This window comes from Oryctolagus cuniculus, chromosome 2 (genome assembly GCF_051225735.1).
Source record: "Oryctolagus cuniculus isolate XC-2025 breed Fujian yellow rabbit chromosome 2, ASM5122573v1, whole genome shotgun sequence".
Lineage (NCBI taxonomy): Eukaryota > Metazoa > Chordata > Mammalia > Lagomorpha > Leporidae > Oryctolagus > Oryctolagus cuniculus.
Window position 1 is genome coordinate 82,940,001 of NC_142868.1, and position 16,194 is coordinate 82,956,194.

The 16,194-nt window shown below is 48.6% G+C and overlaps 1 protein-coding gene and 1 pseudogene across 2 annotated transcripts in view; one reads left to right on the plus strand and one right to left on the minus strand.

Annotated features, from left to right (window-relative positions):
* The window catches only part of PPP2CB (protein phosphatase 2 catalytic subunit beta), a 30,871-nt gene extending 29,920 nt beyond the window's left edge, over positions 1-951 (minus strand). Inside the window, 1 exon segment of the mRNA NM_001101707.1 lies at positions 847-951. Within this exon segment, the coding sequence (NP_001095177.1) occupies positions 847-948 (102 nt within the window). The 5' untranslated portion in view covers positions 949-951.
* Positions 952-9,338: 8,387 nt separating this feature from the next.
* Positions 9,339-9,882, plus strand: LOC100342182 (RNA guanine-N7 methyltransferase-activating subunit-like protein pseudogene; annotated as a pseudogene). Its single transcript, XR_016229613.1, has one exon. The product of XR_016229613.1 is annotated as an RNA guanine-N7 methyltransferase-activating subunit-like protein pseudogene (transcript).
* The last annotated feature ends 6,312 nt before the right edge of the window (positions 9,883-16,194 follow it).

Consider the following 16,194-nt stretch of genomic DNA (forward strand, 5'->3'; position numbering starts at 1 on the left):
CTTTCAAATAAATAAATCTGTCTTTTTAGACAGTGCCCTATTAATAAGGCTTAAAAAATTACTTCCTCAGTGCCTTTCTGAGGTATGCGGGCTTTCAAACACATTTAAGAAAATAACCTAAAATAACCTCCTTACTCCAGTGCCTCGTGGACTTCCAAGGGGACTTTCCAACATACGAATACATGAAAACTAGTTAGTCCACAGCGCAAAAGATGAATGAGGAACAACTGGAGGCTCTCAAGTACACCACCTGCACAGGTGAGAATTCCACGGGTTCAGAAAACAATGGCTTCCGAATTCAGAAAGCTAAGACCAGACACCTGACAACAATGCACTGCCTGCAGGGTTTGCCCCCGTTTTGGGACTGGAAACAACTTTCTGAAAAGTGCCACCCTGCATGACAACTCACAGGACGGGACTTTAAGAAATTTTTTTTTTTGGTGTAAAAAACCGATTTTTAAATCCACGAGCAGTCTTTAATCCTTATAGGCATTTTCCACGAACTGTCCCCGAGCTCCGGCCTCGCGGCGCGGGTGCCGCCAATCCACGCGCGCCGTGCGGGGCGCCATCTGCGCGCACCTCTATTTTAAAAAAGCCACCGTCTGCCATCACGCCCACCGCTCCGGCGCGCCGGAGCAAGTTGGCCGACCCCGACGACGCGGGGTCGGGTCCCTCTCGGGCCGTCACGCCCGTTCCCGGCGGACACCCGAGTCGGCAGCGCGGGGGCGCGGGCACTGCCCCGAGCCGACTGGGGCGTCGGGGGCCGGCGCGGAGCCGCGGCCAGGCCGGGCAGGGGAGCCGCCGCCGCGGCCCAGCGCCCCGCGTTCCTCCCCGGCCGGCCCTCACCTTCTCGCACAGCGTCCGCACTTGGTTCTCGTTGAGCTGCTTACACTCGTTCAGCTGCTCGACCCACTGGTCCAGCTCCTTGGTGAACGTCTTGTCGTCCATGGCGGCCCGCTCCCCTCCCCCACCCGCCCCCGCCCCCGCCCCGGGCGCCGCTCCCCTCACCCGCCGCCGCCGCCGCCGCCAAGCCCCGAGCGGGACAGGAAGGAGCTGGGGAGGGTGGCCGCGGGCCCCGCACCCGGCTCAAGTCCAGCGGGCGGCTCCCCGAGGGCACCCCGCGTCCGTCCCCGCCCAGGGAGTCTGTGGGGGAAGCGGAAGGGTCGGGGTCGGGTGGGGTGGGGGAGCGCGGCGAGGACGCTCTGGACGCAGCTCCCGTCGGGCGATGGCCGCCCGCGACCGCTGCCGCCGCCCGCCGCCCTCTCCCGGCTCCGTCGCCCCTTCCCTCTCGCCCTTTCTCTCCCCTCCCCGAGGGTTTCCGTCATCGCCCGGGCATTTCCGCCGGGAAGAGGCGAGCGGGCGGCGCCGCCGGGGCACGGCCGGCGAGGAGCGGAGCAGCGCCCTCGCGTGGCTCGGCGGAGAAACGGCCCTGGGGACCCGGGGTGGGGGGCGCCTGTCCGGTGCTCTTGCTTTCTCTGGTCCTTTCCTCCTAGCCTGGTCTTGGCTCCCCTGATTTCTTCCCCAACATCTTGTCCTAGGGCAACTTCGTGTTCACCTTAAGCTCCCGCAGTGCGTTTCCGCCGCTCTGGACAAGGAATTTTATTCTCCCCAGCGTCAGGCACTCTTCCGAAGCAGGCATTCAATTATTTACAGAACAAATTACTTCTAGCCGGGGGTCTCGAACGCTCCCTTGCAATATCGGGAAGATGAAATGATTGTTTTGTGCGATCGTCTGGATTGTTTCCAGCTCCAGCAGTGTTTAGCGAGGTGTAATGATTTGGTCAACACGCTCTTGGTGCCGGCTGCCGGCTGCTGGCCAGGCACCTTGTCCGGCACATGCTAACCACCCACACTTCTTCCCTTAGAGATTCGCAGTGCTGGGCGGAACCCCAGAGGGAGGCGGCATCCTGGGTGAGAGGGCAAGTGTTCCTGACCTGGCAGTCGCCACACCTCCTCAAGCATCAGCTTCCCTTGCTAGCAAGGTCTAGCTGTGAGGGTCAGAGGTTGAAAGTGCCTGTCCCGTGGTACACCATGGGAGCCATGTGTCTGTTGTTTTTACTGTCCTAGGAACACTTTCAAAGAGCTTTAGAATGGGAGCATTTTGAACTGAATTATTAAAAAGCATTTATTTATTTTGAAAAAGTTGGAAAGGTAGAGAGAGATCTTCCACCCACTGGTTCACTCCTAGCTGGCCACAATAGCTGGCACTAGGCCAGGCTGAAGCCAGGAGCCAGGCACTACATCTGGGTCTCCCACATGGGTGGCAGGGGCCCAAGCGCTTGGGCCATCTGCTGCTGCTTTCCCCAGGTTCATGAGCAGGAAGCTGGATTGGAAGTGGAGCAGCCGGGACACCAACTGGCTCCCTGATGGAATGCTAGCATTGTAGGCAACAGCTTTAACCCACTACACCACAATGCCTGCTCTGAATGTTGAGAGAGAACCCATCTGTTGGTTTTCTCCCCAAATGCCCTCAAACGGCCAGAGCTGGGCCACATAACAAGCCAGGAGACAGGGACTCAATCTGGGTCTCCCACATGGGTGTCAGGGGCCCAAGTACTTGAGCCATCACTTGCTGCCTCCTGGGGTGCATTACTAGGAGGTTGGTAGTGAACACAGGCACTCTGATATGAGCTGTAGCATACCAAGGTGGGGGGCTTAATTGCTATACCAAATGCCCACTCCCAACCTGAATTTTGAAACTTATCCTCCTCCAATCCCCACCCCCCTCCTCCACAAAACCCTGAAGCTGCCTGGAGAACAGGAAAGAAGTTTTAAGGAGTGTGTGTGTGTGTGTGTGTGTACCAGAGGACAGATGTACCCAAGACCACTGTCTGTCTGCAAGCTGTAAATACTCCCAGCAACACAAATAGGTCACATGGTGGGAAATGAGGCTGGAAGGGTTCTTGCTTTCAAGCAACTTGTAAAAGGTAGCAAACCAATGGAGCGATGAGCAGATAGATACTGGAAAGGTGGGGTACCTGGACAATCGTAGTAGACCTTGCTCGCTCTCCGGAGGCTGAAGTTCACCTAAACCTGAAAAGCAGACTGAGAATATTTCTGGAATTCCTACAGTAGACGGGCTGAGAACAGAAAATGTACCCTGAAGAGAAATGGAAACTATAGATGGTGGTTAGAGAGGAAGATGGGTGAAATAGAAGCAAGTGTGTTTGGAATTACTCTGCGAGAATGTTCTTGGAGTTGGGAGGGTGCTTAGGTGAACTTGTGAAAATAATACTTCCAGAATGTTTAATCAAATAGTGCTGTAGGATAAATCAGGATGCTTTTTTGGAGCATTTTTCTTTTTTTTAAGATTATTTATTTATTTGAAAGGCAGAGTCCCAGAGAGGCAGAAGCAGAGAGAGAGAGAGAGAGAGAGAGAGAGAGTGATCTTCCATCCATTGGTTTACTCCTTAGATGGCCACAACAGCCAGAGCTGCACATATCTGAAGCCAGGAGCCAGGAACTTCCTCTGGGTCTCCCACAAGGGTGCAGGGGCCCAAGCACTTGGGAAATTTTTGACTGCTTTCCCAGGCCATAGCAGAGAGCTGGATCAGAAGTGGAGCAGCCAGGACTCGAACCAGCACCCACATAGGGTGCCGGCACTGCAGGCGGTGGCTTTACTTGCTATGCCACAGCGTTGGCTCCTGGAGCACTTTCTATATACTGTGTATTTAATATGTATGTTCTCATTTAAATACTCCAATAAGCCTGTGAGGCAGGTGTTACTATCCTGCATTTGATAGATAAGAGAACCAACATGCAAAGGTATGAAAACGTGTTCAAGTCACACAAACAGTACTGGTGGAGTAAGACTTGACACCGTGTCTGTCAGTCTGACATCCACGTCCATGCTTAAAAATGGCCTCTTTAGTATGGGCGGGAGCAAGAAAAGCCAAGGGTGGCAGAGTGACAAAGGCTTGATCTTTGCCACATCAGTTTTCACTCTTTCCTTTGTGAAGTCATCATAATTAAAACCAGAAGCTAGAGGAATGGGCACTGTGGCTCAGTGGGCTAAGGCACTGTGTGGAACACCCTGCATTCTATATTTGAGTGCTGGTCCGAGTCTCAGCCACTCCAATTCTGACCAGCATCCTGGGAGGCAGTTCAAGTGCTTGAGCCCCTGCCACTTAGGTATGAGACCTGGGTGTAGTTCCTGGTTCCCGGCTAGGACTAGGGCCAGCCCTTGCTAATTGCAGGCATTTGGGGAATGAACCAGTGATGGAAGATACTTTCTCTCTTTCTCTCTCCCTCTCCCTCTTCTTCTCCCTCTCCCTCTCCCTCTTTCTGTCACTCTGCCTTTCATGAAGATGAAAATCAGTCAATAAAAATGGAAACTAGAATTCTTTGTTTTCTTTGTTCTTTGCTTTTACATACGTACGCACGTATTAGGGTGTGTTTTTTAAATCTTTTTAAAGATGTATTTATTTATTTGAAAGGCAGAATTATAGAGAGGCAGAGGCGGGGGGAGAGAGAGAGAGAGAGAGAGAGAGAGAGAGAGAGAGAGAGGTCTTCCATCTGCTGGTTCACTCCCCAGATAGCTGCAAGGGGCCAAAGTTAGGCTGATCCAAAGCCAGGAGCCAGGAGCTTCTTCCCGGTCTCCCATATGGGTGCAGGGGCCCAAGGACTTGGACCATCTTCCCAGGCCAGAGCAGAGAGCTGGATTGGAAGTGGAGCAGCCAGGATTTGAACCAGCGCCCATATGGGATGCCAGCACTGTAGGCGGTGGCTTTAACCGCTATACCGTAGCGCCGGCCCCTGTGTTTGTGTTTACAGAACACAGTCATCAGTTCCCAGTCCTTGCTAATTACTTGGCATGTAGGTTTCCTGTTTCCAACTATAAAAATTACTTGCCATATAAAACCGTATTTAATCTTAGATTTGTAGGCCAGTTTCAAGTTTTTTGTTCTCTAGAAGTGGTTTCATTTTTACTCTGTTTACCTTTCTCCTCTTGGCCAAAGATTTTTAAAATTGTTGACTTCAGCAAATCCTTTGCCTTAAAATTTATTACATGTTAAGATTTTATTCCTACACAGTTCATTAGGCTGCTTTTAATGTATATATAAATGTTGGTATTTTTCTTGGTGTACTACACCATCTAAAAATATGAAGTGTGGAGCCAGCATTGTGGCATAGCAGGTAAAGCCACCACTTGTGATGTGTGGTATCCCATATGGACACCAGTTTCTGTCTCAGTTGCTCCGCTTTCCATACAGTTCCCTGCTAATGGCCTGGGAAAAACAATGGAAGATGGTCTACATGTTTGGGCCCCTGCTGCCCATGTGGGAGACCTGGTTGAAGTTCCTAGCTTTGTCTTGGCCCAGCCCTGGCCTTTGTAGCTATCTGGGGAGTAAACCAGAAGATGGAAGCTTTCTCTGTTTCTACCTCTCTCCAACTCTGGCTTTCAAGTAAATAAATAAAAATATTTTTTAAAAAGTAAGAATATGAAATGTGAATCATATCTTTTAATGTACACAGTTATATTCTACAGTAAAATTATACCTTATTTTAAAAAATATATTTATTTGAAAGGCAGAGATACGGAGAGAGAAGAAAGATATTTTCCATCCACTGGTTCACTGAAAGTGTAACAGCAAGATGCCCCATTTATTGTGTGTGTGTGTGTGTTTTTTTTTTTTTTTTTTTTTTTTTTTCAGGCAGAGTGGACAGTGAGAGAGAGAGACAGAGAGAAAGGTCTTCCTTTTTGCCATTGGTTCACCGTCCAATGGCTGCCTTGGCCAGCGCGCTGCGGCCGGCGCACTGTGCTGATCCGAAGGCAGGAGCCAGTACTTTTCCTGGTCTCCCATGGGGTGCAGGGCCCAAGGACTTGGGCCATCCTCCACTGCACTCCTGGGCCACAGCAGGGAGCTGGCCTGGAAGAGGGGCAACCGGGACAGAATCCAGCGCCCCGACCGGGACTAGAACCTGGTGTGCCGGCGCCGCAGGCGGAGGATTAGTCTATTGAGCCACGGCGCCGGCTCCATTTATTGTTGTTTGAAAAGATTTACTTATTTGAGAGAGAAAGGCTTTCATCCACTGGTTCACTCCCCAGATGGCTGCAATGGCTGAGGCAGGGCCAGAATAAGCCAGGAGCCTAGAACTCCATCTGGGTCCCCTGCATGGGTGGCAGGGGCCCAAGCACTCGGACTATCTTTCACTGCTTTCCCAGGTGCATCACCAGGGAGCCGGATCAGAAGTGGAGCAACTGGGGCTCGAACTCTAATACAGGATGCTGGGGCCACGGGCAGTAGCCCAACCCACTGAGCCACAGTGCCAGCCCCACGAGGCCCCATTTGTTTGGCTTATGATGAGCCTCCGTCACATCGTAGGGGACGGCATCGTGGTGGGAGTGAGAGAGAGCCAGGAAGCCAGAGCGCAGGGATGGGTCAGGCCTGCTTTTTTGTAACAATCCAATCAAGCTCTCAAGACAACCACTTTGATCTCTTCCATGGGCAGCACCACTAACAGCCTAAGCTCCTCGGACCAGGCCCAGCTCCTGGAGGTCCCACCACCTCAGCACCAGCACTTGGGACCAAGCCTCCAGCACATGAATCCTTGGGGGACAAACTGAAGCCATCCCTAAGCCATCGCATGCTTTAATAGATTTTACTTAAACAGTTACTGTTCCCTCTCGTGCCCCACACATTCTTGGTTCCATGACTTAATATTTACATCCACATGAAACTTTTTTCCCGCCTCCATGCACATAGAGACCTCTGATCTTCACAGACAAGCGTCAGAACTATTTTTTTCCATGCAGATCTTCCTCTTCCTCTGACACCAAAGGAACACAGACCTGCCTATTTTAAAATGTCGTACCACATCTTCTATCTGCTGGTTCACTCCAGTGCTGAGCCAGGCCGAAGCTAGGAGCCCACAACCCAGCCCAGGTCTCCCATGTACCAGGCCTCCTAGAGTGTGCACTAGCAGGAAGCTGGAATGGGAAGTGGAGCTGGTTTCACACTCAGGCACTCTGATAGGAGATGCAGCCTTCCTAAGCGGCATCTTAACCACTGTGCCAAATAGCTGCCTCAACATCACATTTTTAATTCCAACTAATCCTAATATAGATGAGATTTCTAGTTGTCTAGCAATGTGCACTTTACTTTTTTTTAAATGAACAATTCTGTTTGGCGTGCAAAATGCCCACTTGAACATTGCCTAGGAGTGGGGATATGGCATTAATTCTGGTGAAGGGATGTAGGGAGAAGCAGCTAAGTAGGGCTTTGCAGGAAAGTGTGTTAAAGAGAGTAGACTCAAAAGGCTTATGCCTGGACCTCACTGTGGAGAGGAAACAGCCTTTTTGAGATCACCAGAAAAAAGACTTGAGGCAAAAGGCCACATCTAGGGATGAGCAAGGAAGAAAACCGCCTGAGTGGGGTCCTGATGATACTGTGGAGCCAGATCAGTGGCGCTGGTATGTCTTCCTGCAGTCTTGTTATGAGAAAAAAAATAGAACTCTTAATTGTTTATGCTACATCTGCGGATTTTGTTATTACATCTAAACACGTGCCCAAAGGACTCAACTAGATACTATCCACTTTAAGCTTTGACTAAATGATAGCTGAAAAATAAGCATTTTTTGATGAATAGAGAGGCTGAGCATTGTTAATATATATTTAAATTTGTTTATATACATTTATTTAAAAATTATTTTTCATTTTATTTGTAAAACAAAGAGAGAAAAATAGAGACAAAGATCTTTCACTTGCCGGTTCACTCCCCAAATGCCTCGAACAGCTAGAGCTGGGCCAGGCCGAAGCCAGGAGACTGGAACCCAGTTCAGGCCTCTCACATGGGTAGCAGGGACCTAAGTACTTCAGCTGTTACTTGCTGCCTCCCAGGGTATGGCATGAGTGGAAACTGGAGTTGGCAGTGGAGATAGCGCTGTGAGAATCTCAATGAGCAGCTTAACCACTGCACAAAACACCCACCCCTGTTCATGTATTTTTGACATTTAGATATTTTGTGTTTGTGAATGGAGTGTACATTATTTTACACTTTTTGTTCCTCATTGTTGACTTATAAGCGGCTTGATGTATGTTTCAGATATTCTATCCAGTGAGTGACTGAGATTTCACATTTGCTCGTGAGTTTTGCCATACAAGAAGTTCAAGTCTTATGTCACAATAAAAGTATTTGTTATGCGTCAGGTAGTATTCTAAATGCTTAGATTATTACCTCATGTACGTCCTTCGTAAGAACCTTGTACAGTAAGTGCTATTAACATTGTTCTAAAATGGGGTGACTGAGGTACAGATGAGTGATTGATGTGCAGTCACTTGGTTGGAGCTGAGAAGACAAGTAGTCTGACCCCAGTCTGCTCTTCACCTCCATCTTCTCTCTGCCCCGCCCCCCATCTCTCTCTGATCCTGTCAATCATTATGCCTTTAAAACTGTTTCCAAATGGCCCTTCAACCCAAGATTATGTATTTTATTATGCTGTAGATATACAGATATCTGAAATACAGGATTTACTGTAGATTTTCTAAAATCTCTGCAATACATTTTCATTGGTGATTTTGGTAAAAACGTATCATTTTACTAATTTTAAAACTTATTCTCACTTTATTTGAAAGACAGAAGGGGATAGAGAGATCTTATATCTGCTGGTTTACTCCCCAATGACCTGCAACAGCTGGGGCTGAACTAGGCTGAAGCCAGGAGCTTGGAACCCAATTCCGGTCTCCCTCTGTGGGTGGCAGGGGCCCAAGCACTTGAGTCATCACTGATGTGCTGGAATCAAATGCTGAGCCAGGACTTGAACCCAGGCACTCTGATACAGGATATAGGTGTCCCAACGGTGTCTTAACCACTGCACCAAATGCCCACCTCCATCTTTTTTTTTTTTCTTTTTTTTTTTTTTTTTGACAGGCAGAGTGGACAGTGAGAGAGAGAGACAGAGAGAAAGGTCTTCCTTTTTGCCGTTGGTTCCACTTCCACCTCCGTCTTAAAGCAGAGAATTCTAGTAGCCATTAAGTGTCTTCACAGTGTTGTGCACCTGTCCATCACCACTAGTATCTCGGGAACCTTCTTATCATGTCAATTAGAAATTCTGCACTGTAATTAAACTCCTTGTTCCCCAGTATACATGTACAGCATATATTACAGTGGATAGAGGGGTCCTTTTCTGATATTCCAAAGAAGTTTGGTGTTTATTCTAACTCTTGGATTATTGATTTAATTTCCATTTCCCCATATTACATATAATGTTTCATTGTAAGATTTTTTTTTTCTGTTCAACATCTCTGAAATTAGGTCTTTACAAGCAGTGGAATGGTAGAGTCAGCTGTATATAGAATATAAAAATCAACTATTTAGAGTCTCTGTATGCGGGGGCCGGGGCCGCTTCTCTTGCAGGACTCGCCGACGAGGTCCGGCTAGAGCTGGGTGGACGCAGCCCTTAGCGGATTGAAACGATCTATAAACATTGAACGGTACAGCTGCCTCGAATACTTGGGAATTTCTGAATGACTGACACTTCCGAAGCTGTTAAAAATTTTGAAGAGATGTTTGCCAGTAGATTCACAGAAGATGACAAAGAATACCAGGCATATCTGAAACGCCCCCCTGACACCCCTCCCATTGTTGAGGAGTGGAGTAGCAGAGGAGGCGGGGGCCAGAGGAATCGAGGCAATTGGTTGCAAGATAACAGACAGTTTAGAGATAGGGACGGCCGACGACGAGGGTGGCCAGGTGACAGTCGGTCGGATCCGTGGCGCGGCCGGTCCTGGGGTAACAGTTACCCGCAGCAGAGGCAAGAGCCCTACTACCCCCACCAGTACGGACACTGCGGCTACAACCAGCAGCCTCCCTACGGTTACTACTGATAGAAATGTCCACCGCTTTTAATAAAAACATCGCCTCATTACCATGAAAAAAAAATCAACTATTTAGATATGATTTACATGCAATTTTTACCAATTTTCAGTGTACATTCTGTGGAGCTTTAACAGCTGCATAGTCAATACTGATGTAGAACATCTTCTTTATTCTGAAACTTCCTTTATAGTCTTTGTGTCAGTCCTTCACTCAACCTGTGACCCCTGGCAACTAGTGATCTACTTCCTAAACACTAGTTTAGCCTTTTCTAGAATCCCACAAAAATGGGGTAACAATCCTGTTTCTTTTTTTTTTTTTACTTATATGAGTTATTTATTTATTTTTTTTGACAGGCAGAGTGGACAGTGAGAGAGAGAGACAGAGAGAAAGGTCTTCCTTTTGCCGTTGGTTCACCCTCCAATGGCCGCCGTGGCTGGCGCGCTGCGGCCGGCGCACCGCGCTGATCCGATGGCAGGAGCCAGGTGCTTTTCCTGGTCTCCCATGGGGTGCAGGGCCCAAGCACCTGGGCCATCCTCCACTGCACTCCCTGGCCACAGCAGAGAGCTGGCCTGGAAGAGGGGCAACCGGGACAGAATCTGGCGCCCCGACCGGGACTAGAACCCGGTGTGCCGGCGCCGCTAGGCGGAGGATTAGCCTAGTGAGCCGCGGCGCCGGCCTACATGAGTTATTTTTTTAACTTTTATTTAATGAATATAAATTTCCAAAGTACAGCTTATGGATTACAATGGCTTTCCCCCCACAATGACTTCCCTCCCACCTGCAGCCCTCCCCTTTCCCGCTCTCTCTCCCCTTCCATTCATATCAAGATTCATTTTCAATTCTCTTTATATACAGAAGATCAGTTTAGTATACATTAAGTAAAGATTTCAACATAGAAACACAAAGTGAAAAATACTGTTTGAGTACTCGTTATAGCATTAAATCACAATGTACAGCACATTAAGGACAGAGACCCTACATGAGGAGTAAGTGCACAGCGACTCCTGTTGTTGACTTTACAAATTGACACTCCAGGCCGGCGCCGTGGCTCACTAGGCTAATCCTCCGCCTAGCGGCGCCGGCACACCGGGTTCTAGTCCCGGTCGGGGCGCCAGATTCTGTCCCGGTTGCCCCTCTTCCAGGCCAGCTCTCTGCTGTGGCCAGGGAGTGCAGTGGAGGATGGCCCAGGTGCTTGGGCCCTGCACCCCATGGGAGACCAGGAAAAGCACCTGGCTCCTGCCATCGGATCAGCGCAGTGCGCCGGCCACAGCGCACCGGCCGCGGCGGCCATTGGAGGGTGAACCAACGGCAAAGGAAGACCTTTCTCTCTGTCTCTCTCTCTCACTGTCCACTCTGCCTGTCAAAAAAAAAACAAAAACAAAAACAAAAACCAAAAAAAAAACCAAATTGACACTCCTGTTTATGGCATCAGTAATCTCCCTATGCTCCAGTCATGAGTTTCCAAGGCTTTGGAAGCCTTTTGAGTTCACCGACTCTTATCATATTTATGTGTCTGTTTCTTTCACTTTGTATAATTCATACACTTTGCATATGCATGCTGTGTGTGTATCAGTATTTTTTAAAGGTTTATTTATCTATTTGTTAGGCAGAGTTAGAGAAAGGAAGAGAAAGAGAGAGAGAGAGAGAGAGAGAGAGAGAGAGAGAAAGATCATCCATCTACTGGTTCATTCCTCAAATGGCTGCAACAGCTGGAGCCGGGATGGGCCCAAGCCAGGTACTTCATCTGGGTCTCCCACATGGGTGCAGGAGCCCAAACATTTGGGCCATCTTCCCTCTGCTTTTCCAGGCACATTAGCAGGGAACTAGATCTGAAGTGGAGCAGCTGAGACTCAAACAGGCACCTACATGGGATGTTGGCATTGCACTAACCTGCTATTCCACAATGCTGGACTCTACTACCAGCAGTTTGTTTTTATTGTTAATTCCCCATTGTTGGTAACCAAAAAGACCAACCTTGTGATCAGTCAGCTTTTAGCCAGCTTGACCTCCAGGGAAGAGGGGAGCAGAGATTAAATTCAATCACATGACTGATGATGCAATCCATTGTGCTTATGTAAAAAGCACCACAAGTCAAGGGAGTTTCCTGACTGGTTCACACACAGATGTGTTGGATGTGCCTGGATTCTACAAGTTGAGGACACTGCATTCTTCTCCATCTCCCAAGACTTTGGACTATGTGTCTCTTGGGCTGTTCCTGGTCTCTCTCCTTTTTTTTTTTTTTTTTTTTTTTAACAAAGCTGTATTCACAAGTATAGCACCTGCACTAAATTCTGTGAGTCACTTGACCTAATTATGGAGACTGAGGGGGTCAAGGGGATCTACCAATTTGTAGCCAGCAAAGCTTGAGAATATCTGAAGTTTGAGCTGGAGGCTGAAGTCAGGACAGTCTTGTGAGAGTGTGCCCTTGACTTAAAGGGGTCTGTGCTAACTCCACGTTAAGCATCAAAATTGCACTTGAAGACACCCAGTTGGTGGTGGCATAGAATTGAAGACAGAACAGCGAAACACATTTTTACAAATCTTAATGCATCTTTTGATGGCTGAATTCAATCAAACTTGCCTGCACTCCTTCTTGAGTGTTTACTTTCACTTTGGATGTCAGTCAGTCTTGCTTCTTTGCTGACCTTTGCCTTCTTGATTTCCTTCTTGTGTCAGATATTAAGAGCTGGACGCAGCCACCCCACATCAGAGCCGAGCAAGCCAGGGGCCTGGAGCCAGAGTTCAAAGCCCTCCCAGCCACTGGCCGCTAAGCTTTTCCTCCCAACTTCCTCCTGTCTTGCGCTGGAGGCTTTTGGCTTCATTTCTTTCTCTTCTTTACTCTGTCCCTACCCACTACCGACTAACTCCTATAAACTCAATCATATCTGCACCTTCCAAAGACTGTGGACATGGGAAGGCCCAAGATGCACCACACAGATCAACATCTTTGGGTCCTTTGTGGTAAAAGCTGATGAGAAGCTGGGACTTGCTCCCAAGCTGTGTAGTGCCCAGCAGGACTCCCAGTTTCTTCAGCATCTGGCCATGGACTTTCTACATTGCCTAATCTTTCACTTATGACTTTTGTTTCTTTCACTTTTGTTTTCTTCACTTATGCATTTTGTTTCAAGAGGAGTACCTGATGCATATTTTGTCACCCTTACCAATGAGGTGTTTGGGCCCACGGCAGTTAGCATCTGCCTAGAGATGGCAAATAAATTCTGTCATCCCCTGATTCCTTAAATATTCTGTGGAAAACCCCTTGGCATATGGCCACCCTCATGTTCCTGTGCCCAACCCCTGTGTGACCCCAACACCTCTCCATTTACTTTGGGGTTCTGTTTTCTTCACTGTTAAGATATTGTCATCTCTCATGGCAAATCCCAGAACGAGGGGTATGGATGCGGTGCTGGGACATGACTAACAATGGGTGCTCTAAGACACTCCATTAGGAAGCTTCTCCATATTCTTTTTTTAATTTTAATTTTAATTTTTTTTATTTTTTGACAGGCAGAATTAAGACAGTGAGATAGAGAGAGACAGAGAGAAAGGTCTTCCTTCTGTTGGTTCACCCCCAAAATGGTCACTACGGCTGACGCACTGCACTGATCCAAAGCCAGGAGCCAGGTGCTTCCTCCTGGTCTCCCATGTGGGTGCAGGGCCCAAGGACCTGGGCCATCCTCCACTGCACTCCCGGGCCACAGCAGAGAGCTGGACTGGAAGAGGAGCAACTGGGACAGAACTGGTGCCCCAATTGGGACTAGAACCCGGGGTAACGGTGACGCAGGTGGAGGATTAGCCAAGTGAGCCGCGGGGCCGGCCTCCTCCATATTCTTCAAAAGGGCCATCTAGCCTCCCGTAAGTTTCAGAATTATTTTAACAGGCATATCAGACTGCTCCTGGCTGGACCTGAAGGGCCAGGCAGGCCACCATTTTGCTGAAAGTCCTTGTGTGCAACCCATCCTCCACCTGTCCTCCCATGGCTGTCTGGACACAATGAAGGAGCCCAAGGATAATGGGGCACCATGGAGCTTAAATAAGACTTGGGATGCCAGATCTGAATCAGTCCACAAGGGAACCCCTGGGGATACCTGAGGTGCTGAAGGACCTGGTTGAGATCTTGAGACACCAGATCTGGCCCGGTCCACACCTCACAGAAAGCCCCAGGGGACGTGGAGGGGCTAACAGGGTTATCACAGAGCAATTCCTCCTCCCCCTACTTAGTTCTCTAAGTCAGGAACAATTTTTCAAGCATGGATAACTCCTCTTCCACCCTCACTGACTCACCCTTTGGTCACCTCCTTAAAAACTGGGGAACTCTTAGAATAGGTGTTGTCAACAAGAAAAACATAATTATCATTATTAGCATCACTGATCAGAATACAGAATGGCCACCAAACAGGACTCTCAACTTTAATACTATCTTCCAACTTGACCTCTTCTGTAAGAGACAGAAAAAACTGGTCGGAAATTCCTTGCATCCAGGCCTTTATGGAACTCTTCCAAAATCCCTTTAGAAGGAGCTGCAGGCTCTGTTATGCCTATACCCTCCTAGACACATGAGATAGAGGAGCAATAGATGGATGTGTTGGATGACCTGAGTGGTCCTTCACCACCCAGCTTGTCCCTGGGCTGGGAACCATCTCCAGGGAGTGCTGGCCCTCCTCAACCTCACATCCCAATTCTTTCACATCTCACAAGCCTATGGCCTCCACCCTATAACCTGACCCATCACCCTCACCTAGAGACCAGCCTGGCTCTTAATGACTCACAGTGGTCCTGTTTCCATCTGGGTACAAGCAAGCTTGGTTTTCTGAGAGAGGTGGCTAATGGAGATGCTGAATTACAGCATATGTCCCTCTGTGACTGATAGAATTCAACAAAAACAGCAGCTAAGGATTTTCAGACCTACCTCTGGCCTTTGATTTGAGTGACCTATACATTGTCCTGTCCACTTTTTTTTTTCCCCACAGGCAGAGTTAGACAGTGAGAGAGAGAGAGAGAGAGAGAGAGAGAGAAAGGTCTTCCTTTTTCTGTTGGTACACCCCCCAAGTGGCCACCATGGCTGGCGCAGTGCGGCCGGCGCACCGCACCAATCTGAAGCCAGGAGCCAGATGCTTCCTCCTGTTCTCCCATGTGGGTGTAGGGCCCAAGGACCTGGGCCATCCTCCACTGCACTCCCAGGCCACAGCAGAGAGCTGGACTGGAAGAGGAGCAACCGGGACAGAATCTGGCGCCCCAATTGGGACTAGAACCCGGGGTGCTGGTGCTGCAGGCGGAGGATTAGCCTACTGAGCCGTGGCGCCGGCCCTGTCCTGTCCACTTTTTGCACCCTAGAGGAAAAACTGAATCTGGGTTGAGGCCCAAGCTCATGTTGACTCCCTGGCAGCTTAAGAGCCCAGCCAATACGCTGTGGGAACCATGGAAGTCAACAGAATCTACTTTGAATTACAAAAGAGGTCCTAAGGATTTAGGGTGCCATGAGCATATATAACTATCCATCTAGTGGCTGGGATGAAAAAAATATTATCAAGCCCATAAATGAGGACAGTCAAGGAGGTAACAGCATATAACAGTTTTATTCCAGGGATGGCTAGTTGAGGCCTTCATGAGATTCACCAACATAGACTGACACTGCTCAAAGACAGTTTTTACTCAGTACCCATTTCAACTGTGACAGGGCTAACTAAGGAACTCAGGCGGCTTCCACAACCCATGTGATCCAAGTGCTTGGGCCCCTGAACCCACGTGGGAGACCCAGGAGCAGTTCCTGGCTCCTGGCTTCAGATCTGCCCAGCTATGGCCGTTGTGGCCATTTGGAGAGTGAACCAACAGATCGAAGGCCTTTCTTTCTTGTCTCTCCCTGTCTGTAACTCTACCTCTCAAATAAATGAAATCTTTAATAAAATTTAAAAAGTCACATGAGGAATACTGAATGGCTTAGGACCTCAGGACTATAAATGAGGCTGTCATCTTGTTTCATCCTATTGTACCAAACCCCTATATTATCTAGCCCAGCTGTCTGAAAGTACCACCTAGGTCAGTCCTAGACCTGAAAGACTCTATATACCCTTCAGAATCTCAGTTCACATTTGAATGGATTCATCCAGCATCAAACTTAAGAATACACCTGGAGAGGCCTTCCTAAAGGTGTTGGGGATAGCTCTCTGTTTGGTAATGCCCTTGCCAAGGAACTTAGCTCAAATTAAAGATCAGAGTTATTTTACAATGTGTAAATGAGATCTTTATCTGCAATTCCCCCCCTAAGGAGGGTTTGGATGAAAACACCAATCAGGCCATACATTTTTTTAGGGGAATAAGGATATAAAATTTGCCCCAATCAAGCCCAGATCTCCAAACAAGAAGTAGTCTACCTGG